Below are 24,849 nucleotides of genomic sequence, written 5' to 3'. Positions count from 1 at the left end.
ATTGGTAGTGGGTTTTCACATAATGATTTTGCATGTTGATGTATGCTATCTGTAATAAAAAATACCTCTTTATGCACTTAAGTCATCTCATGTATTTATATTTAATATTTAACTATAGTTTTTAATAAAGTAACATGAAAATTAGTCTAGAAATAGGCTATTTCAATAAAACATAAAAAACTATGGTAAATGCAATTGCCAACAAAAAGCTCAGTTTTATGAGGTTTTCAATAAAAATATGCAATTGACCTAAAAACTCCACTTTTTCTTGTAAAACTTGAGCTAGACAACTCCAATTCGGACCTAAGTTAGCTCAAATTGAGTAGAATTCCAAGTGCTATATACCTACGGAAAAAGCAAAAGAAAAAACTATTTACAACACAGATAAAAGCAACGAAAAGACGAGAAGTTTTACCAACAAACAATTGGGGATAATCTCGATGGAAAACCTTCAAAAGAACACATAGACAAGACTACACAAAGAACAATTCAAAGATAATGAATTGTTTTCATGATGCCTCATCATTGCGTTAAAAAGAAGAGGATGCACCTATGAATTCATGAGAGAATTCTGTAGGGTTGCCTCAATTTTGTGATGTCAATCACAAAATTGAGGACAACATGATTGCATAGGGGGTTGCCAAATTTAATTGCTTCCTAACAAGCTCTTAATTCATTCTTTCCATGATTTTGGTAGTCTCTCAACACTTCTAGCCTAACATTTGCTCAATTATAGAGAAATTATAGTGCAAGGTAGGGAAATTTTAGATGGTGAAAATAATCAATGGAACAATGAGGGAAGAAGACACATCAATCAACCTAAACGACATCATTCTAACTAGTAGTATATGATATCATTCCACTCAACAAAGTGTTACATCTGTAATGAAATAAAATGCTATTGTTATCTTGTATGTGTTTTATTCTCAAATCTTAATTTATTTAAGTATATTAAGTTTTGTTTATTAAAATATTTTCTTTATTATGAATAAATGTTTATTTATTCAAAAAAATGATTTTTAATAGATTTGTTTAATAAATGAATAATATACATGCAGTAGTATAATCAATAGTTATTATTTTATAATTTAATTTGTGAACAATCAACATAAATGTTTAATAATAAATATTATATATGTTGCCAATTGTAATGAAAATTCTAGATTTGATTGTGGGAATTTTTTTGTCATCAATCAAATCCAAAAACTTTAATGCAATCATATGGACTGTGGAAATCTAATAGCTTGTTGCCAGTTATTTAACAATCAATATTTAATATTGTATTATTTTTATTTATTTTTTGCTAGACGAATTCTAGCCTTGGGGACTAGCCCTTATATCATCTTGGAAAATTTAAAGAGAAGATTGCTAACCAAAATGCTTTAGCAGTATGAATAAAATCCTCAAAGGTAGATCTTGGAGAATTAGTAGCCTAGGGTTGTATGGTATTACATTTTCAATTGGTTATATTCTCAAAATTATCTTATAATTTTAATATGAAAACTATTCTTATGTGCATACATTTATACGTACATATGCTTATATTATACAAAGTTCCCAAACTAGCCATGACTCGTCGAGTCATGGTGATTCATGAGACAAGCCAAGGTTGCTGATTGAAATTGACGACTCAGACTTGGATTAGTTAGATATGTAACCCATCATGACTCACTCAATCCGAGCCACTTGACTCGGTCAACGAATATGGCAACTTCGCCATTAAAAGAGCTTTAAAACATTAACTCTGTTTTACCCTTTTTTTGTCTTATTTCTTCCTTTCATCCCTTAAAGGTATCTTATTTCATTGTATTGAGAAAAAGAGATGAGAAGTGTGATGAAGAAGAATAAAAGTCAATAGGTTTGTAACCAATAGGGAAGAAGAGCAAAAACAAAGAATGTTTTAAGTTGTTTTTATTGAGTTGTATGTCATACTATTACACGAACACCACCCTTCCCCAAATAGCTGGAATTCCTTGACTTGTCCTTTGTTTGACAAATAGGAGTTTGGTAGGAAGAGATTTGGAAATTGCATTTTTGGGCTTTATCATTACTATTATCATTATTGTTTTTGGCATGTTTCAAGAAAATGATAGCATGCTATGGAGTTTTATGTAGTTCTAAAGGTGCTACTTTGGTCTTGGAAGTAGGGGCACTGCCCGTCGACCTTGTTGGGGCACTCCCTAGTGAATCCCATTTTATTTTTCAAGTACAATACAACTTTTAGCTTGTGCAGTAGAAGTCATTATCTACAGTCTTTTCTAAAGTTTTCTTGGATATTGCTGATGTATATTTATAAAATGCCAATTGTTGTGTTTGATTATACTAGCTTTTTGTCAGTGTATTAATTGGCATCAATGTATTAATTTGTGTTTTTTTTTCTTATGTGATCAATATATGATTATGTATCTGATCAAATTAGCTTCTATTTGATGATGTCTTTGTGTCTATAAGATCTATTCAATAACAGATGCTATAAACAAGTTTTAAATCCTTAAAAATCTCTAAATTTCAAGGTTTCTTTTAGTTTGCCAAGTCACGGGTCATGGGTCACAAGTCACGTCAACCTTGCCGAGTTTGTCTAGGAACTATGATAGACATACATACGTACATACATGCATACATTTATATCTATAGAACACACACACACACATATGTATGTATGTATATATGTATTTATATGCTTAGGGGGAAATGGAAGCAAAGTTATTGTTAATGGATAAGATGAGTTTATTAGCTAAACATCTTCACCCTAAGCCTTTCAATACATGAGAAAGAGGATCCAAACATAACTCTCAATAAAACCAAGTTAGATCAACGCACTCCAAGTGAGGTGATGGGATACCAATACTAAACACAAATTATATCAAGGAAGTACACAAGCAAGTCCTCTTTCATGTCAAGTTCATGAACTTTTAGGTTCACAACTTGATTAGATTGAATTGATTGATTAAATACTAGATTGATTAACTTGCCTAGGTTTAATTGATTTAAATGCAATAAACATATATAAAACACTAACAAAGCAAGAAATTAGATCCGTGACACTAGGTGAAGAGATAAAAAGTGACTAGCCTTGAAGGGGGGTAGTAAAAGACACCTTTTTGCCAAAAAAATAGAAGACTAGAAACAACAGTGCACAAATTTAGACCAGATGTGGAATCGGGATAGGAAAACCCAAAAACCTCAAAAAATACAGATCTCCAGGTATAGGTGGACTTGGTTGACCTATACCGATATATATTCCACCAAGTCGATGTTTTCCTAGAAGGCGGAAGTACAATCGACCTCTAACTCCTAAAAGTTTTTGATTCCAAATTTGTGATTTCGATGACCTATTCCTGCACACAAGAAAAATGGATTTTAGTTGGTGGGGAGGCATGGATTGCATTGGTCAAGCCTTAGATCGAGGAATCAACCTTGAAATTTAAATGATAATGATAAAAGAGTTGTTGGCAAGTAGTAGAACTAAATCTGACAATGACAAATATAATTATCCTTGTAGATGTAATCAAGTATGTTGAAGTAATATGCTTGACTCAACATAAAACCAAATGGAAACTATATAAGTCAAATCCTCATGAATGGGAATGCTTGTAACTTGACTTGATGAAGAATTAAAGAACTTGAATAACTGAAAGCAAGTCTTGTCCTTAGTAGCCAAACTGCTCGACCACCTAGATGAAAGAAACTAGATGCAATAAGGAAATATCTTGATGAATGCTTGATGTATGCCTTGGAAACTTGCTCTAGTGTGTAGAATATGCTTGCTTGATATCTCATGCATGTGTGTTGTTATGTGTGGTCTCAAAATGAAATGCCAAGCTCTCTTATATATTAGTTTTCAGGATTAGAAAAAAGCAATCTGACCAGGGCACCAAATGAAACAAATTAAACACTAGAGGTAAATTTGGCCCCAAACTAAAAAAGGCTAGGATATTGGTCGAATTGTATGACCTATTCTAGGATTATTCCGAGGAGAGACAATCCTAGGGTCTCGAGGATGGTGCAGAAAGGAGAAGGAAATGATGATTGGCAAGAAGATATGGCCAACAATGCGATAAAATAGCACTTGTGGGGGCCATGCATAAACATGTGTGATGACCTAGAGATTGGAGCAAAATTGGAAGAAAAGAAAGACCAAAAGTCACATTAAGGAGGGCTAAAAGGTCTCAAAAATAGTGCTTCCATTTTAAGACGGTACTTTTAGCCCCTACTTTAGTGGGAATATGAGGCGAGTCATTCTCTTGATAAAGGAAAAGGAAGAGAGATGAAGAGACAAACAACAAGTTATAGTGAGATAGAACATCATCAAGCTCGAGGACATAAGCGCCCAAACCTAGGATCCTAGCTCTATTCCCATTCACAAGAGCTTGAAAACAAAGCAAAATGATACAAAGGAAAAGATAGACAAAAGAACAACAAGATCAAAGGACTCAAAAGAGGGTTAGTACTTAAACCAAAATCAACCAGCGAAAGAGACCTGAACTAAAGAAATGTCTCATCCACTTATATCATGATTGGAAGGCTATTACAAAAGCATAAAGTATCACATAGGAAACAAAAAGGCATCACAAAAGATGACATTCCCCACGATTCTATGCTACTAGCATGAGAGAGAGAGAGAGAGAGAGAGAGAGAGAGAGAGAGAGGCGTGATTATCTTGCCCAACAAGTTTTGTGTGCCTTATTGTGAATCACAAAAAGGAAAAAAAAATTAGTATTGAATAGTCTTGTAGGTTTGTGTGCCTAGTACTCAATCTTGTGTTATAGTTGACAGCGTTTGCATGCATGTGTATGTATGTATGTGTACACTGATGGATCAATTTCCTGGTACCATCACGATGTGCAGATATATTTGCGCTCTCTGTGGATGGACAAGGGTCCATTATATGTACAAATAATTGTGTAAATGCATTTTTGAGGGATGGACAAGGATCACTTATACCTATTAGGGAGTGATATGTTGCAGTGAAAATGTAAAAGTGCATAAAAAGTAAAATTTAGTACACGAAGGGCATTTGTATGCCCTCCTCCTTATGAGTATGTAGCCTTAGATATCATAAGGAAGAGAATCTAATTATTGCTAGCAACCACGAGATGTTCTTAATAAACAATATATGCCACAAACTGAGCAAAGAGTGTTGAAGATAGATAATTATGAAAGCATATATCACTTATGAGAAGAGACCCTTGAAATGAAGAGATCTTGTTGGCAAGACATCTACCTTCGAGAGGAGTGTCTAAACTAAGATAACAATTTTAAGACAAAAGATAGGGAGGAGAACAAGAATGTGCGCATTTAGCCCTCTATGTCTAGGGGAAATAGGGATCTATGATTAGGGATGGCAAACTTTAAAACACATAGTAAGGGTCAATATTTATAATGAACATAGTTCTCCAAATAAAGAAGAGTTGCTGACCAAAGATGTTGGCTAAATATTTTGTAAATACTGAGATCACAACTTACAAAATTGTGTCTTTAGGCAATGGTATAGTGAGATAAATCTCTACTCTCAGCAATAGGGGAGGTTTCCTATAAAATCCCAAGGAATACACAAAGTAGTGATTGATCAAAATTGAACACTTATAAATATGAATATTGAATACTTTCAAAAGTTGTAACAATAAATTATTTATTGTACAGGAAAATATATTTTGAATTTCTGCACAGGAAAATATACTCTGAATTCAAGACATATCAGGACAGAGCATTTGTACATGATTGAATTCTTCCATATAAATTATTACTAAGATAGGTGAGTAAATAAAGCACCTGAACATGTTAATATATAATGACTTCAAAAATCAAAGCCTCAAATCTCCAACGAGTAGAACCCTTTGCTAATGCTTAATAGTTTCCACTCGAATGAAGGAATTCTGTCCAGGAAATGATTGGATTCTTGCATTGCATGATTTATTATGTACACAATATATTTCTCTAGCCGCGACAAACTTCTTGTCGTTCTTTTGTACTTCTTTGCCTTGACAACCTCTTTACTGTTTATTTGCTCGATGGCCTATCTCACCAACTTCTTGTCTTCAAATATTTACATATGAATGTTGTCTACTTCTATCCTTAGCCGTATAATACAATCTTGGTTCCAAATAAGACAACCTTCCTTGTCTTCTTCTATCCTCATCCATATAAGAGAATTTTGGTTCCTAACAAGATGTCGTGTAACCTTGTCTCTAGGATGAAATGCTACGTGCTTTGCAATTGACTCCGCCACAGCAAGTTAAATTCCATTAATTTTTGCTTGTAATCCTCCAATAGGTCAATCGTCCAGAATTGACAAAAGGAGTATGATTTCAAATGATTCCATCTAAATATTGTTCCAATGAAATTGATAAATGTCCAATTTGCCTTCTCATCGAACACAATCAATAGTTTAAAGAACTCCATTTCGTTCTCATGCACCAACACAAACCTGTGCACAAATAAAAGCTAGTAAAGAAACTTATTTAAATAACTAGTATTTATTTAATATAAGCTTAACAGAAGCAAATATTAAATCATTACTCTTTATTATATATTTAATTTTGTCTTTAGAAAGACAACTTAGTAGGATCATTACAAATCTCCCCTTTGCGAAGTTGCTTGCCCAGAAGCAATTGTAAATTAGGATGTTGTAACACTTATTCACCTTCCCATGTAGCATCCTCTATTGGTAAATTTTGCCACTGAATCAAATACTCTTTGATAGACCTGTTGCGTAATTGCTTTCCTTAGGTGTCCAAGATCCTTTTAGGAACCAAGTTCAACTTCCCTTCTTCTAATGGGGGTAAATCTTCAAATATTGTCACCTATTCGCCTGACGCCTTCTTGAGATAAGATACATGAAAAACATTATGCATTTGGCTGCCTTCTGGTAAGTTAGGTTCATATGTTACTGAAACAATTTTGTTGATAATCTCATAAGAACCATAGAAACAGTGTTTGAATTTCTTAGCTCCATTGCATTTGAGTGACGATAGATGATATGGCTGCAATCTAAGATACAAAAACTTGCTTTCTTCAAAATTGGCCTTTGTACATTTCTTGTCTGCATGGATTTTTTGTTTATTTTGTGCAGTTTGCAAGTTTTCCTTAAGTGCCTTTAAAATATCCTAACATTCCTGAAGCCAATTCTATGAATGGGCAGGTTACTGTGGTCAAAGATAAGATCAACAAACGATAAAGCATCATACACCTAAAAAGCGTTAAATGGAGTCATACCAATAGACATATGATAAGTCGTATTGTAACAATATTCTCCCAAATGTAACCATCGAAGCCAAGCCTTTTGATGCCCAACAACATAATTACGAAGATATCCTTTAACCCATTGGTTCACTATTTCCGTTTAACAATTTGTTGAGGATGTTAATTGGTGTTGTGATTCAACTCTGTACTTGTTAACCTGAACAATTCCTCCCAAAAGATGCTCAGAAATCTACTATCTCTATCACTGATTATAGTTTTTGGTAAACCATGTAAACATAAAACCTCTTTGAAAAACAGATATGTGATTTGAACAACTGTAAACTCTGTAGTGATACCAAAGAAATGCACACTTGTTTTTAAATCTATCAACCATTACAAAAATATAATCTTTACCTTGTACCCAAGGTAATCCAGTAATGAAATCCATGGCTCTACTCTCCCACTTCTATTCTGCAATAAGTAAAGGCTGCAGTAACCCTGTCGGATATGAATGCTTGGTTTTATTCTACTAACATGTAATGCATTTCTTGATACACTGCAACACATCTTCCTTGAACCCTTTCCATTTAAATCGTTTACAGATTTGCCCATAAGTTTTAAACCAACCTGGATGTCTTGGTAAGGGTAAATCATGAACCGCTTGCATAATTATCAATTTTAATTGAGAGCTAGGTACTAAAGAGATCCTATCCTTGAAGTAAATAACATCATTTACAATCTTGTATCTATCATCCTGAACATTTCCATCCAGTTAATCACAAGCAAATACATTCTTAGAATATTCCATTAATAATACAGATTTTAAATCAGCGGTTACCCCTGCATAGCATTTATTCTAGGTTTCCTGGATATTGCATTAGCAACCACATTGTTTTTACCTTTGACGTATTCAATTTCAAAATCATCAGCTTAGATCTTACTAATCTATTTTACTGCTTGTCATTCAAATCCTTTTGGCCCAAGAAATATTGCAAATTGTTATTATCAATTCTAACCACAAATCTACCACCAACTAAATACTATCGAAATTGAGTCAATGCATGCATTATTGCTAATGTTTTTTTTATCATATATTGAATACAATCTTTCAACACTATTGAGTTTCTTGCTCTCAAATGCTATAGTGTGCTTATTTTGTGTTAAAATTGCTTCTATTCCTTCACTTGATGCATCACAATCTAGTATAAAAGGCTGATTAAAGTTTGGAAGTGCAAGCATGGGGCAAGAACTCAGTACCTCCTTAGGTTTATCAAATACCTATTGTGCTTCCTCAGTCCACCTAAATGCCCCCTTTTTGGTAAGATTTGTCAATGGAGCTCCAAGTTGAGAAAACCCTATAACAAATCCCTTGTAATAACTGCGTAAACCAAAGAAACCGCTAAGATCTGAAATTTTTTGTGGAGGTGGCCAATCCAAATTGGGTCTGATCTTTTCCTAATGTACCTGCATACCGTTAACAACAATCATATTTAGAGGCTTTTGCATAAAGAGACTGACATTCCATTATACCCAAAATTTCATCAATATGTTTCAAGTGTTCCTCCCAAGTCTTGTTGCATCTTAGTATATCATCAAAGAAGACTAACAAAAATTACCTCAACTATTTATTAAAAATGTGATTCATGCATGATAGAAATGTTGCTAGAGCATTTGGCAACCCAAAAGGCATAACTAGAAATTCAAAAGGACCATAATGACAACGGAATGGAGTTTTATGAATATCTTGTTCCCTTAACTTAATATGATGATATCCTAACCTCAAATGAATTTTCAAAAAATATACGACACCATGTAATTCATCTAACAATTCATCGATTCGGGGAATCAAATACCTGTTTTTAGTTATCTTTCTGTTGAGGGCATGGTAATCTATAGACATGCGTAAAATCACATCCTTCTTTTTAACTAGCACTATGGACGAGGTAAAAAGCTCGAACTAGGCTTGATATGTCTCATATCCAACAACTCCTTTATGGTCTTTTCTATTTCATCTGTGAACTTCTTGGGATGCCTGTATGGAGTAGTGATGACAACTTTTGCTTCTTCTAATTCAATAGTATGTTCAAAACCTCTATTTGGGGGTACTCCTGGGAGTATATCATTGAAAACCAAGCTATGTGAATCCAATATTTGCAACAAATCCTTTGTATAATTCTTAGATTTAAAACTTGTTACCTTGGTTTAAGTCAAACATTGTGCTGACAATGTTACATCACTTTATGACAGAAAATAGTCTCCATCCTATTGGCATAAACGATCGCAGGTTCACCATTTGACATTCCCCTCAGAATCACTTTTTGCCCATCAATCTTGAAAGAAAACTCCATGCATGTGAAATTCTGCAAATATCGATCCAAAGTCTCCATGCATTGAATTGCCAAAATGACATTAGTATTAGCCAAATTAACCACGTCAAAATCATTTGTCACTATATAGTTACCAAGATCATTACTTAGTTGTGGAACCTTATGTGTGCTTACTAAATTAGTACGACTTGCAACATGAACATCAAATCCTTCATGTTTCACTGTGTGTAAACTGTGTTTCTTAATAAGTGTAGTATTAATGAAATTATGTGTAGATCCACTATCCTACATAATGATAACTCGTTGACCCTGTATTGCTCCTCTTACTCCAAAAATGTTGTAGTGTGGAGTTCCTGTCATAGATGCTATTATAACTTTTCCTTGTTTATTTTCCTAAATCTGTTTTGAGGCCTTTGAACTATGTTCTAGGTTTGGGTCTATATTTTCCTCATCTTCACTACTAGATACTACCTCAATATAATGTATTTTCCCTTTTCCCAAACATCTATGACCCGGTGCCCATGCTTTTTTACAACTGAAGCATAATGTGTTTCTCCTAAGTTCATCTCGCTCCTCTATTAAAAGTTTAACCCCTAGGAGAAGGCATGAATTCTCTTGTCTTTATAATGGCTGTCTGCAAAAGAGGAGGATTTAGAGATTTGACCCATCCTTTGAGTACATCAGATAACCCACCTATGAGTATAAGAATTCTTTGTCTCTCAATAATCTCAATTATGAGGACTGCTATCTTCTCATATTCAGAAATATATTCTTCCATTGTTCCTGTTGGTTTAAGCTGAGTTAAATCTTTAAGATGAAGTTCAGGATCCTTATAGTCAAACCTTTCTATGAGTTTCTCAATGAAAGTAGCATATGTGTAAATCTGATTGTGACCCAATGTTATTTGCCCATGGTTCGACCACTCATGTGCCACCCCTTTTAAATGTAAGACTGCATATTTGATTGCTTCATCTTCCATCATAGGGTTTAATTGGAATTGTGTGTCAAGTTTTTGCACCCAAGCTCTAGCAGTTTTTTTTCCTAACCCATCAAAATAAGGAATAGACATCTTACCAATTTTCCTTTGTAATTCATTGTTGTAACCCTACTGTCCTTTAGAGTCTAAACGTCATTGATGATCTAAATTCATCCTTTGATTGTAGCCAATCCGTAACTGCTGTCCCAAGAAAAAACCTTCCCTTTCTTTTAAGTAATGAAGACCTTCTCCTTCTTTCTACTATGACAATCATGCCAAAGAAAGAACATTTCGTTTCTTTTAGGTCGTGGAGATCTGCTCTTTCTTTCAACCTTCACTACATTCATTCATTACAGAGAGAACTAAAAACTATCCATTACAGCATTACAAATTGACCTTTGAACCTTCCCAGGTCGTAAAGATCTTCTCCTTCTTTGTACCTACCTTTATTTTGCATTGGCCGGCCTAGGTGAATCGGAATTGTCTAATTGATAACCAGCTTCATGAAACTATCCAGAATTGCCATAGAATAGTAGGTGGTCTAACTTGCAGCTGTGAATCCCATCTCCAAAAGATGGTGCTAACCCATCCCATAATGGATGGTATGAAATTGGAGCCAACCCACACCAACGTGAAACCAAATCCTCTACCTATGGGTCAAAAGAAAAGTGATGACCACTCCTCGCAGTGTAATGCCGATAAAGCTCCCAATCTTTGTCAAGGGCTCATGAGTATCAAACTGGGAATCAAGAGACTACTCCAATCTTTGACTTCAAACTATTGGTTGGGCGGGATCTTGGTCAATCCTCTCAACAAATCCAACCATGAAATCCCTATGGGGAAGCATAGATGATAAAGTCTCTACAATCTTTCCCACCAACCTCTGAATAACACAAGGGCCTCAGATGAGAGTACCCTCAAACACTCTGTATGAATTGTCCTGCACATCTGAACTCTCTAATAGATACTCCATGAAGGACTCTGTGTAGTAGAAATTATATGTGGAAGCATCAACTTGCTCCCTTGCGACCCATAGCTGATCCTTCTCAAAATGTAGCACTGTCAACCGTCCAATGCTATCAGGTGTATGAGATGAAGAAATAGATTCATTTCCAATAGAAGGAAGCCAATCAACATTAGTGCTCAACTCCACTGATACTCTTACCTCTTCCATACTTACTGCACCCATATCCTGGACGGATGTTTCTACCACATCATCATGTCCCTCATCCCCAACCATAGAAGCAAACTCACCACCAACCACCACAATGTGTAGCTGATTTGGATCTGGGGCTAGTGTGGACTGAACATGCTCCAACTCCATGATCACCTCATCCAATCATGACTGTGACTCTTGGAGAGCCAACTAAGTCCACTGAAGAGAGTCCACAGTCACCTCAAGCTCCTAGATGAGCTCAACCACTTCCTCGTCTTTCCCTAACAATATCTCATAACAGGTGCTACCACACTCCAGAAGATTATCCTTGCTAGTAACTAACTATGAGTAATTATGCTTCAATATCCTGACAGCCTCTCGAAGCACATGAATCTTTTCTAGGGAAACACTACTATCATTGTGCTCAAGTGACATAGGAGCACCCCAACCATATGCAGCTAACATCTGGTGAATCACATCTTAATGCTCAAAAGATGAAGAGACGTCACTATCACTCGCCTCTAATTGACTAGTGACATGTTGCCTATGTAACCCTTGCCTCATAGCAAGCTCATTACCTCACTATCTACTCTGTGATAGGAAAATGAATTAGAACTGCTCACCACAAGATCTGTCATCACATATGTGCAATCGAGGTACAACTACTCGGTACATTAACCGACACCTCCTTTGAAGAAGCAGAAGCCCATGATGTATTGCACTTCTCTCTTGACTCTACTTCCCCCTCAACAAAAGGTCCCTGTAAATCTTGATCCTGGAACCCAACCAAAACCTCCTCGAAGTCATCACCCAATAACTGGCAAGGAATATCATACTTGGTGTAGCTCATAGCATCCTTAAGCAGATCATCAGAGGTGTCCATACTATCTGTATCCCCATCACTTGATAAAGCCTCAACTGCTGTCCCCTAATTTTGCACACATGACCCTATGCTAGGCTATGAATTAATAACGCTTGAGCATAAACAAACATCTATTGACTCCGCTAGAACACACAAATCCCCAACATCACAACAACACTACAACAGCTGACATATAAATCTCCAATAATAGTCCCCTCCTTGAGTAAGCCAAAACAATCAGCAGTAAGTACTGCCTTAATAGCAATTGCACTATCTGCAACAACTCCGAAATCATCAATCAATTGAAGCTTAGTGCTGCTATCCACCAATAGCATTGACACATCCATATGTTTCTATGTGGGAAGTCCATCATTAGAACTATAGATAGGACTAGTGGTGTTGTACTGAGCACAAGTGCATCTGCCTCTTGCATGCGAACTGAAGAGAACTCAAGACTTATTCCTTGCATCCTCGGTGTCAGTCTCCTAAAAGTGGAAATCATAAACCTCGCTGCCCTATCAACCATCTTTGGGTTCGACAAGCTCTCTACCATCTTGTGCTGATGAAGCTTAAGTTTCTCCATACTCTCCTACAAAACCTTCATTTTCCTGCTAACTTCCTCATTACTCCATTGGTTTTTAGAACTACTAGTGCTCCTATGTTTGTCTACGTCTAGAAAATGGTAGAGCACTTATCACTCCAAATACAACAACAAATCTGAATTAATAAATATTTTCCTACCCCACAGGATGACAAGAAACTGCTCTAATACCACTGTAAAAAGCCCTGTTGGCTCTCAAATAATCTATGTTGAAGAATTAATTTTTTGTTTTTTGAGGTTTTGCAATTTTTGTTACAACAATATAGCAGCAAAATAAAAGATATTGCAATAATAATTTCAACTCAAATATTTGGATATTACGTAGGGGATATATAGCTGAAAATTCCAGATTTTAATATCAACTTAGATACTTAGTATTTTCACAAATATTCCCTACTATCCAATTCAACAATACCGAAAAAAATTAGAAGTTACAATCTATGAACTGACACGTAAAACTTGCCTTAAAACCCTCTGAAATGAAGATTGTTAGTATCGAAAGAATTCTTCAACAAATAAATGCAGGTGCAGATATGGAGAACGTTGCTCCCAAAGTGCAGATAGAAAATAATGCCGAACGGCAGATATGAATGCGCACTCATCCAACTCCAAATTAACTAGCACACAATTTGATATAACAATTCCAATGAATCCCTTAACAAATTCTAGAACAAGCTCCAACAGCAAGAAAAAATTAAACTTCTCATTAGCAATAGTTAATACAGTAGGAGAAATGACAAATTGTATACCCTAGCACAATTTTGCCAAGCAATCTCATATTAATTTTCAGAATTGAATCTACAATACTTCAGCTGTTGATCCGAAACCTTTATATTTTAGCAAGGGCACAAAATTCAAAAATTCAGAAGTGTCACAAAGACAACAAAGAAAAATAATATTTAATCGGATGATTTTCCCATCAAATGTCCTCATATTTATAATTTTCAAAATGGCACAAGTTTCTCAAATGAAATTCACTTAAAAATCTTGCTTCACAAAACATTAAAATATAATAAAGCACCATTATAATATAATTTATTAATTGTTTTTGGCTGCAAAAATGACATTTTCCTCTATAACATAATATTTCGACATACAAGGCCACTATTTCTTATTCCCATGATTTAAAACTCTTCATTCTAGTTCCAACAAGCTATGATACTAAGGTGACCAACAAACAAGACTAACAAATATAGCAACCTCATCATATTTAGATGATGAATAATAATAATTCACTTGTTTTCCGAAAACAACTAAAGAAGCATCAAAATTGAAATCTAACAACACCAAAGTGATCCTGATAATGAAAGATAATGAATGAACCTGAGGGGGTGACTTACTATAAGTAGACGCTCCCTCCAAGTTTCTCAAGATTCTTGGAGCCCAAACCAGAAACCCAAAATAAAAATTGAGAGCATCACTCAACTCTTCTAACTCAACTGAGCCTCATTGGAACCAACAACTTGACTTACTATAAATAGCAAGTCCTTCAAATGGAGCCAAAACACACCATAGGCTGCTGAAAAGCCTATAACCCCACAATTGAGACCCTCAAATCCCACTATCAGCTCACAAGGGTCGCAATGGTGAACATACCATGCCAATTGCAAGACCCTTCTAAATATGGGGACATTACAAGATCCATCTGTTGAAGTAACGAATCCACAATAGGCGGGTTATCAAACCAGGATTGGATCCATCTCTTTGTGTAACCAATTTGTCCAACAAGGACCAGATCCATCTCTTTGAGTAAGAAATCCTCAAGAGGCAAGAACCTCCAACTAGGACTAGGTCCATCCCTTGGGGTAATTGATTTATCATTAATCCCACAAGAGGCAGGAGTTTACAACTAAGACCGGACCCATTTTTTGGATAACCAATTCATCACTTAGCCCACAAGGGGCAGGAACTTCCAACCAGGACTAGATCCATCCCTTGAGGTAATCAATTCATCATTTAGCCTACAAACATCCAGCTAAGACCAAGTCCATCTCCTAGGATACTAATTCATCACTTAGTCCCCAAGAGTCAGGATCATCATAACAGGACTAGATCCATCCTTTGGGGCAATCTATCTCGCTTTTTATCTATCATAGGACTATTACTTCTCTCTACCCTTCCTTGTAGAGTTGATTCTCAAAACCGTTGCGCCTCTTGTGTCCTCTATTTGGTTTAGAAAGTTGTGAATATCTCTTTTTTGACTGTTATACCTTCATCCATATAACATAAGGTTAGCTTTTCTCTGTCACATTTTATGGACTGTCATCTTATCATTCAACTCTACCCTTGATATAAGTCTGCAACTATGTTCATGAAGATTTCCATTTAGACCAAAGTCTTGGATTGTTCCAAGAATTTAGGATTGTCCCAAATTGTCTGTAGTCACTGTAATGATTGATATGTCTCCTCTAAAAAGATAAAAGGATAAATGATTGATCTCCTGTTTTTATTACTTCTGAAACTTGTTATCATTTTGCTGTAAACAAAAGTCACTCCTTAAATCTTCTTTTAGTCTGCTCAAGGAGGTCTGTCTGCACATATTCGTTCTTATGATGTGCAACAAAACACCTTCAAAATCCACCCATGTTCTTAAAAAATTTCTGGTCAGGAGGGTCTTGTACAATCTGCTCACAAATCTATTTAAATCTGTTCATAAGTCTGGAAAACGTCTGCCAATATGTCTGTAAAATGTCTGCAATAAATTGTTTCAGAGTCTACTTATGAACTTCAATGTGTAATACGCATGAGGTCTGCTAAATCTGCCTAGAAATTCTGAAATAATTTGAAATAATTTAATTATTGAACCTTAAAAAATATGCTCACAAGATCTTTTCATTTTTAATTGGGGTGAGAATCAATCAAAGTCATGATAAAATGATCTCCCATAACTTGTTATTTAAATTTTATACCCTCCAAACACTAGTTGTAATGCCTCTGTCTCTCTGGCTGGAAGTAAAGTTGTTCTGACACCACTGTAGTGTCCCCTTTCAGGATCACCTCATACTTTGCCTTGAACTCACAATCCACAATGGAGCAGGAGAAAAACTGTAGTTAGAGATGTAATGCTTATACAAGTAAGATGATACAAGTTGAATAAATAACTGAAGTCTGATTCTCATATCAGGTTCATCTCTTAGACCAATTTCCTTTATCAAATGGAATTGATCTGTTCAGTCTGCTCTCAAAATCTGAATAATATTTTTTATTGTTACTCCTTTTTCGCTTGGAATAAAATCTCCTTTATTGGTGAAAGGGTCACCAATCTCCATCGAGCACGACTTTTCATTGTTGCCTATGAGAGTAATAAATTATTCCCCAAATTGCTCTGCCTTGGATCTCCTCCTTAAATGAAACATTCTTTTCTTTATATCTTCCACTGTGGGAGAGAGTCAAATCTCTTGATCATGGCTGCCTTTGCACAGCTCACCACCTTCCACAATTGCCACCTTTTGGATGAGTCGACCCTTCACAATTGTCCACTGAAGGAGTCACTTTCTTATTTTCTTCTCATTTCTTTTTTCTCTCCATTATTTCTTCCTTGCTTCACACCGTTTTCCTCTTCCTTCTTCTCTCCCCCTATCAAATGAAGTTCTCTTGTTCCTTTTTGTACCTCATGTTTAAGGGTGTCATAATTTTTCAATTCATGCCTGTTGACCTTCCATTAACTTAACTAAATTTAGCTATGTTCTTTTTAAATTCTATTATAATTTACTATCAAATCCTATTTCAAAAAGGATAATTCGCAGTAAAACAAAATAAGAGGGAAAACAAGATGGACATTTTGTTGTAATCATGAAACAAATATGAAATTGAAAATGAGATGGAATGAATATATACTAAGTTGCCAGATTTGCTCCAAGAAGGTGTAATTCAAAATTTGGTTCGCTGCAAAGTCAGATTCAGTTTGAATTCGCTCAGAATTCTGCTAGAGTCAGGTAAATTTGCTCAAAATTCTCTCAAAAGGACCCTGTAAGAATTTAAGATGAATTTGGAAGATTTTCGTTCTGATAGAGGAACCCAAAATGAATTTGGGGCGAGTTTGGCTGAAATATATCATTTTTATCGACTTTTTCATGAAGATTTTTTGCCAACTTAGCTCTATTTGACCCTCCAACCCTAAAAGTGGCCACTAATAAAAGACCAAAAGGTCTCTTTTATATGTCATTTGTGCATTTGTGAATGAAAAGAAAAACTTCTTGCTTTATTTGTGTATGAACCTATTTTCTGCTACATATATACATATACATACATGTACATTTGTGTGTGCATGTGCGCGTGTGCGTGCATGCGTGTTATATATGTGTGTATTTATATATATTTTTAAAAGTGTACATGCAAAACCCAAAATGAATCGGAAACCAATCCCGAAAAAATTTGGATGAATTTCAAACCCAAATCTTGGACCTGAATCCATACTGGAATCTGAACCTGCAACTCAGATCATATAGAAAAACAAAAATATTGTGAATGCATTTTTTGCTTATAATACTGTTTAATGCTGTGAGCATCCAGTCATTTCCTTGTGCTGTTTTTGATAATTGGTAAACAGTTAATAATGAATGTATTTAAAAATTAGTAGTGTGGCAACATATTGATTCATTGAGATGATTTTTTGTTATATTTTGACAGGTTAGCTGTGTGAAGATGCTTTCTGGAGAGCGTGTGCTTACTGCTTCTCATGATGGATCTGTTAAGATGTGGGATGTTAGAACTGATACTTGTGTAGCAACTGTTGGTCGTTGTTTAAGTGCAATTTTATGCATGGAATATGATGACTCCACAGGTCTTTTAGCTGCAGCTGGAAGAGATGGGTGAGTATATCTAAGCTTCTAGGGACTCCACTCTATGGTGTCATGGATTGGAAGATTGTGCAGCATCGACTGAGTGAACTTTATGTGGTTTTTGGCTTTTTTACTTTTAGGGTTGGCAATATATGGGATATACGAGCTGGAAGACAAATGCACAAGCTGTTAGGGCATACAAAATGGATTCGGTGAGATTAGAAATAATCCATCAAAAAACTTCCTAGTAATTTTTGAATGAAATCTCCCTCACTACAGTGCTGTGATTATTTTAAATATGATTAATGGTTGTTTTGAATGAGTCTTTGTGTTTGTTTTAAATTTGACTGTTACAGATCAATGAGAATGGTTGGAGACACTATAATTACTGGAAGTGATGACTGGACTGCCAGATTGTGGTCTGTTTCTCGTGGAACTTGTGATACTGTACTAGCATGCCATGCTGGTCCAATCACTTGTGTTGAATACTCAAATTTTGACAAAGGGATAATAACTGGTGTGCCTCACAAACCTTGTCTTAAAGAAAGCTCAATTAAGATTTTAGCAGCATTAGTTATTCTATTTTACAGACAATTTAAAAGTACTTATCTGCAGTTAAATACTTTCATCTCTTTTGCAGGTTCAGCAGATGGTATTGTGCGAATTTGGGAAACTCAAGAGGGTGAGCCAAGCATTTATTTTCCTCTTGTTGACCTATCCATTTGTGTGTTATGTATGAGTATAAAAATTGCAATTCAAATACTTCGCATTGTTCAGTATGCTAGAAAATCAGTGTAACACGGCAACTCATACCTCCCTCCCAAACATCAAAGTACCCTGGGTACTTGAGTACCCAAGTACCCCCACCTCTGCTATTCTACAAACATGCCGCCGCTGGGATGGGTACTTGAATTTCTATTTGAATTTTGATTTTTGAATGTTACTATTGGGTATGTAATATGTTACTTTGTTGAATGTTCAATGATTCTAGTTCATGTTGCAATTTTTCTATATTCGAGTATTTTAATTTGGTATGTTCTACTGAAACATTATTTCATAACTAGCATTTCGAGTTCTATGTGTATACTATACAACACCCCTCCCTGCCCTGTCCACCGCTTGCCGCCGTCCCCTAGCCATCCCCCTGCCGTTCCAAAAATGAGGCTCATTTTCCCCCTGTTCCAGAAACTCGTCCCAGCATCCTTCATCCCAACGTATCCCAGTACTCGTGTTACACTATAGAAAATCTTATTATAAAACTATTACCATGAGACAAAGGAAGTCCAATTATTCCATATGATATGATGTGAAAGTATTGAACTTGATGAACTTGGTTTTGAGTTATTGTTGCATAGGGATTGATGATCATGTAGAGTGCCAATCTTTCCAGTTATTTATTGTGGATTTCTTGGTGACAATCAAGACCCTTGCTGGCTTATATTCTGTGTTTTTTATTTGATCCATGTCACAAATATTAATGAATATGAGAAACATCCAAAATACCTTTTGGATATCCAAACAACCATAGATTTAGCTAAACTATGTTTCTAATCAAAATACTCCATAGTGAAGTTGGATAATTATGTTCTGTGCACATTTCCAATACCCATATTTACACAATTTCACAAATTATAGGCTACAAAATTGGTAATCCCATGTTCACAAACAAGATGCATACTGAAATAATAATCCAATTGTAATGTTATTTTTGAGAATCTTCTTGTCAACAATATGAAAAACAACCTTTTTATGTTTTATTTGTATATAATTTTTCAAACTCTTAGTGTTGTTTTGTAGCAAGGCCAACTATTAAGGTTACATTGTGCAGTTGTCTTAGTAAAGAAGTTGGAAGCAATTAATTATATTATCATGACCAAATGGGTGAATACAAATCAACGGTCATAATATTTTCTGTAAACTGAAAATTCCAATTAGAGATTTCTCAATTTCAAAAACTCTTCTCTTATCTGTAATAGTATTCTTGCATCTAAATAAGAAATAGCTTATTCCTAATATTCATCGTATGTATACTTGCTTGACATATGCAACAACATAAATGTTGATTCATAAATTTACCAAAAAAGTCCTTCCATGGTAAGTGCCAAAGTTGGACTTGGCTTATAATCAGCTTATTGTGCTAGAACTATCTGATCAGCCCAACTTTACCAACTCGAAGAAAATCAGTAAATGGCATTATCATTCTACCTAAACATCTCAAGATCGAGGTTTATCCAAGAAGAAGTCATAAAATAATCTTGCAATGGCAAACAGTTATTAAGAAGTTGTAATCCATAAACAATTAAGTCCTAGAGCTCAATCTGTCAGCGTTTTGCACTCACTTGACATATGCAATGCTCTTATGCCTCAAATGATCTTACAAGTATGATATTAGTATCTTAGTTCCAAATCATGTGTAAGTGCATATCTTATTGTTGAGGCAACTCTTGTATAGGGCTGTCAATAGTGTATGAGATTGGACCGGGTGCATATGAACACCAACCAACTATGCCTGAAAGAGGGATGGGGGAAAGAGTTCCCCTTCCTCCTAGTGACCTGGTTATTGGGTCACGACGGTGTTGGATAAGCTAAGTTGGGCACATGACTGCTTGTTCAAGGGGCTTGTTGGTTTTTGATGGGTTCTGACATACATGAGGTATCCTATGAGCAAACATTAGGACAAACTTAAGGTGAACCGAAAAGGACAAGACAAGGTTAGAGAGACATGGATCTACCTATAATCACTTTATGGCTATACCATCAAACCTCACTAAAGAGAATGGTAAAGTGCTAAAACATATATGATCAGCTATCAATATATGGAAAAGAAGAGAGACTCATTTCCACTTACCACACATCTTCCATTCAACACGAGTTGCTGACAACCTTTAGAAAAGGACATAATAGCACATAGATGATAGAACTTTTACCAATAATCGAGATGAATTCTCAAAATAGTAGATAAGATAAGATAAGATAAGATAATAATATTAATGTCCAACAAAAGACCAAAAAGATTACAGCAAAGCAGGGCTGAAGCCAGCAGGAGCACACAAAGGTGTCCGAAGAAAAGCAACAACAACAAACAAAAACAAGCCACAGAAAGCACTAGGAGTCTTTCTTGGGTGAGAAGAAATCAGTCACAGAATGATACACATGTCGATGCGTAGAGGTACTACACTGTCTCCGACTTGTCCTAGAAGAGTGTCGTTGGTGCCTATAAGCAGAACGGGATCTGACGCATCTAGAAAGATCACTAGGCCGAATAGAGCTAGAGGGCCTTTTCACACCACCAAGGGGGATAAAGGTGTAAAAAAGGTAGTAATGAGTTGAGTAGATGAGTGCCGGTGTGGAAGTAGAGTCTGAATCATGTTATCCCTGAGCATAGTGGCCTCACGCAGATACAGTGCAAGGCATCTCTGATCATAATAGCTGAAGAAATCATAGAGAGAGAAGCACTCTCTGAACAAACAAAAGAACCTCCCTCTGATCTCATAATAAATAGGGCATCGAAAAAGAAAGTGAGCCTCATCCTCCACCTCCCCTAAAGAACAGAACAAACAAGTCCGCTCCTCCCTGTTAATATGATGATCCAATTGAGCCCGAAGACGATGGGAACCAACTCTGAAAGAACCTAAAGAGATCCGCAGGGCATGAGACCAACGTCGTGAAAGATAGCTAGGTCGGGCAATAATTCCATCTGAGATCTCCAAAAAGTGTGTCGCATAAAACGACATCCATGTGCATAATCCACCAGGAGGGTTAACCCAGGTAGCAGTAATGTAATGTCTATAAATATCAAGACGAACATGCTCATTCAACTCCTGCCGAGAAAGGAGAAGATGAGTAGGGGCATCCAAAGAAAACTGAAAAGGGGGGAGACGATCAATATCAATCCCAATCGAACTCAGCAAAGATGAGACTTGTGCATACCAACATCGCACACGAGCACCAGACTCAGCAGCTGCCATGGAAACCAAAGAGCAATAAGCTAAATAGGAGTAACGATCACGGTCTCAAACCATATCAGCAAACCGATGAAGGCGATGAAGAAACCAAACTAAGTCAAAAATGGCCGCAAGTCTTAAAGGATGAGCCCCGAACTCAGCAAGAATGATACCATGAGGAGTAGATCTATGACATCTGATAATGCGCCGCAAGAACAAAGTTTGGACCCACTCAATCGAGGCCCAATCAGAGCTAAGGAGAGAAGGACCTCAAACCACAAAACCATAAAGAATAGTCGGTTGAACAAGAGCATCTAGGAGAGATAGCTTAGACGAGGTATCCTGAAAGTGATGTCTGAAGCACTGTTTCTCAAGCAAAGCAAGAGAACCCATGCCCTCTAGAGAAGTCACAAGTTCTTCATTCTAGTAAATTTTACACCCTCTAGAGTCTGGAGTTCCAAAATTATGTGAACGACAAATAAAGAATAAAGAATAAAAGGGATGCAAAAGTCTACTACCCCAAAGTTAGGCCTTCCTTATACTTCTTGAAACTTTCAATGCAGTCATTATTGATGCTTTCGTCAAGGTTCCCCAAGCATTAAATTTTGATCTTGGCCTCCTTGAGTACCTCTCGAACCTTTCTTTTTTGTTCGAGCATCCAGGGTTTGGTCTTCTAGATCTCATGGGTATCTATGATAAGCTCAGTTTATTTATTCATCACTTTCTTCTGAAAGTCCCTAAAGGCGCCAAACTTCTTTTCAATCTGCTCATTAAAACCTATCAATAAAGAATCTAAGGGTGGGGACCCATCTACATTTTTAGGATCTTGGCCTATGACATCCTTTACGTAGTTTGTGTACTTTGCAACATGCATCTGTATTAATGAGGGGAAGTGGATTAATGACTTGCAGATGTGTCTAAGAGATCTAGCTTGAAACCAAGCTTACGATACGTGAGATTGAAACTCGAGAACTCCGAGCTCTCATCCTTGAGGATGTCAATGTCATTTAGCTTTTAACTTCCCAAACTATCTCCTTTAATATATTCCCCTATTTGGTGTGTCTAATGATCTTGACCTCCCACACATGAATTGCTCATTTGGTATCATTGTGAATTTTTATTGCTTTGAAATATTTTCGGACGAACTCAGTACGAAAGGTGCAAACCACCCTCACTTGTTTGTAGATCCATTCATCTGTAGTAACCACTTTCTTCATTGTCATTAGTGAATTCATCTCTCTCCACAGGGGTAGATGCTTCAGGCATTTTGGAGATGGGAGTGACTAAGTCTCATATCACCTCCTTCATCATGCTCATTGTGGCATTTAACTCTTTTTTATTTTTATATTCCATTATGATCCTCTCATTTACTATTTCAATGGCATAATTGAGGTTGTTAAGCTCACTTCCATAGATTAATCTCGTGCATCTAGTAATCTTCACGAGTGACCTCAGACTACGTCCCTATCTGGGGGTGACACTACAATTTCTATCGTTGTCTCTCCTTGACTATTTCTTCTAGTTGCCAAAATGCATTGAGCCTTCTTGACTTTCTTAGGGTGAGGGTTAATGAGTTTGATATGATCTTTCACAGTTAGGGCAGTACAACTAACTCTTTTGGATGCTTTCTTTTGAGTCCTGTCACCAACCATTGTGGTGGGGATGGGGCGTTGTGTCATGTCCCCTCTTTAGCTTGTGTACAAGAGACATGTGAGTTAGCCTATTATGGGGGTCTTGTAGGCTACCAGTGGTGGATAGAGACTCACATCGGATATTTAGTGACTGGTTTTGGTGTTTCAGGCAATTTGTGGGCCAGTTGGGAGCAATTCTTTGACTCTAGGGGAATTCCCTAATATTTACAAGGTTGTGACGGTTTCTAGATTTGAGGCTCCACGGGACCATTCCTTGGTTTCAGTTTTGAGGAGGGTAGGGCGTGTTCCCTGTTTTCTAGGAACACCCCTAGATTTTAGGGATGGGACTGCCAGTTGACCCATCTAGTCTAGTTTCAGTCATAGATAGGTGGTAGGGCCAATTTCATGCTTGGTTAGTTGTTTTGGGTTATCAGAGGCTACATGGGAAATATTTTAATATATTTTCTTAAGTTAGCTATTAAATAAATTATAATAAGGCTATTTATATAGCCATTTTAGAGTAATAAGGGTATGATTGCCTCATCTGGTCAAGTATGCCTATGTGTTATAGCTCGTTGGAAAGGTCTTGAATTTTTATAACCTATTTTAACTATCTGGAGACCTTTTGGTGCTTTCAGTAATGATATTTAAATAAAGTAATGTTTTTCCTATAGTTGGATGCCTTTACTTGGGAAAATATTATTGTATTATAAAGTGCATAGTATATTTCTCCTCTAGGGTTCAATTTGCATTTGGGAGGAGATATAAGGAGATGAGAGCTTAATTGTGGAGCATGTTTTGACATTTTGAAGCTTATGATATTTGCAATTGCTCTAGGAGAGCGATTTTGTGGCTTGGGATGAAACCCTCAAGTCTGGATTGTTGGGACACAAACCTCAACAAGTCCTTGGGTGATTGAATTTTGAGATATTGGGAACAGTGAGATAAGAGGGGCAATCGATTTCTTCCTAGAAAGCTTTGCATTTGTGGGAGTCCCCTTTTCAGCTAGGCGGCCATTATTTGCAGCTGAGGCGTTTGTAATTGAGGCAGGTCGGTTTGTGTTTGGACATCATTCTACTTTATCATGCTTGGGACGAAACCCTGAAGTCTGGATTGTTGGGACACAAACCTCAACAAGTCCTTGTGTGATTGAATTGTGAGATATTGGGAACAATGAGATCAGAGGAGCAATCGATTTCTTCCTAGAAAGCTTTGCATTTGTGGGAGTCCCATTTTCAGTTAGGTGGCCATTATTTGCAGCTGAGGCATTTGTAACTGAGGCAGGTCGGTTTGTGTTTGGACATTATTCTACTTTATCAAGCCACATCATTGATTGGAAAGTGCATACAAAGGTTTGACAACTGCAAAGTATCATCATTTGCAATTGTT

At 36.3% G+C, this 24,849-nt stretch overlaps 1 protein-coding gene across 2 annotated transcripts in view; it reads left to right on the top strand.

Moving 5' to 3' along the window:
- The window catches only part of SCD1 (stomatal cytokinesis defective / SCD1 protein (SCD1)), a 329,677-nt gene that overhangs the window by 252,814 nt on the left and 52,014 nt on the right, over positions 1-24,849 (top strand). For both annotated transcript variants that reach the window (XM_089807297.1, XM_089807298.1), the window contains exons 26-29: positions 17,734-17,915; positions 18,026-18,097; positions 18,242-18,402; positions 18,526-18,567. In XM_089807297.1, coding sequence (XP_089663423.1) covers positions 17,734-17,915; positions 18,026-18,097; positions 18,242-18,402; positions 18,526-18,567 — 457 coding nt within the window. The remainder of the gene's footprint in view (positions 1-17,733; positions 17,916-18,025; positions 18,098-18,241; positions 18,403-18,525; positions 18,568-24,849) is intronic.

The sequence above is a fragment of the Cupressus sempervirens genome, chromosome 10, assembly GCF_028749045.1.
Source record: "Cupressus sempervirens isolate cs-2001-9-10 chromosome 10, ASM2874904v1, whole genome shotgun sequence".
Lineage (NCBI taxonomy): Eukaryota > Viridiplantae > Streptophyta > Pinopsida > Cupressales > Cupressaceae > Cupressus > Cupressus sempervirens.
Note: the sequence above shows the minus strand (reverse complement) of the source record. Positions and strands in the feature narration are given on the sequence as shown.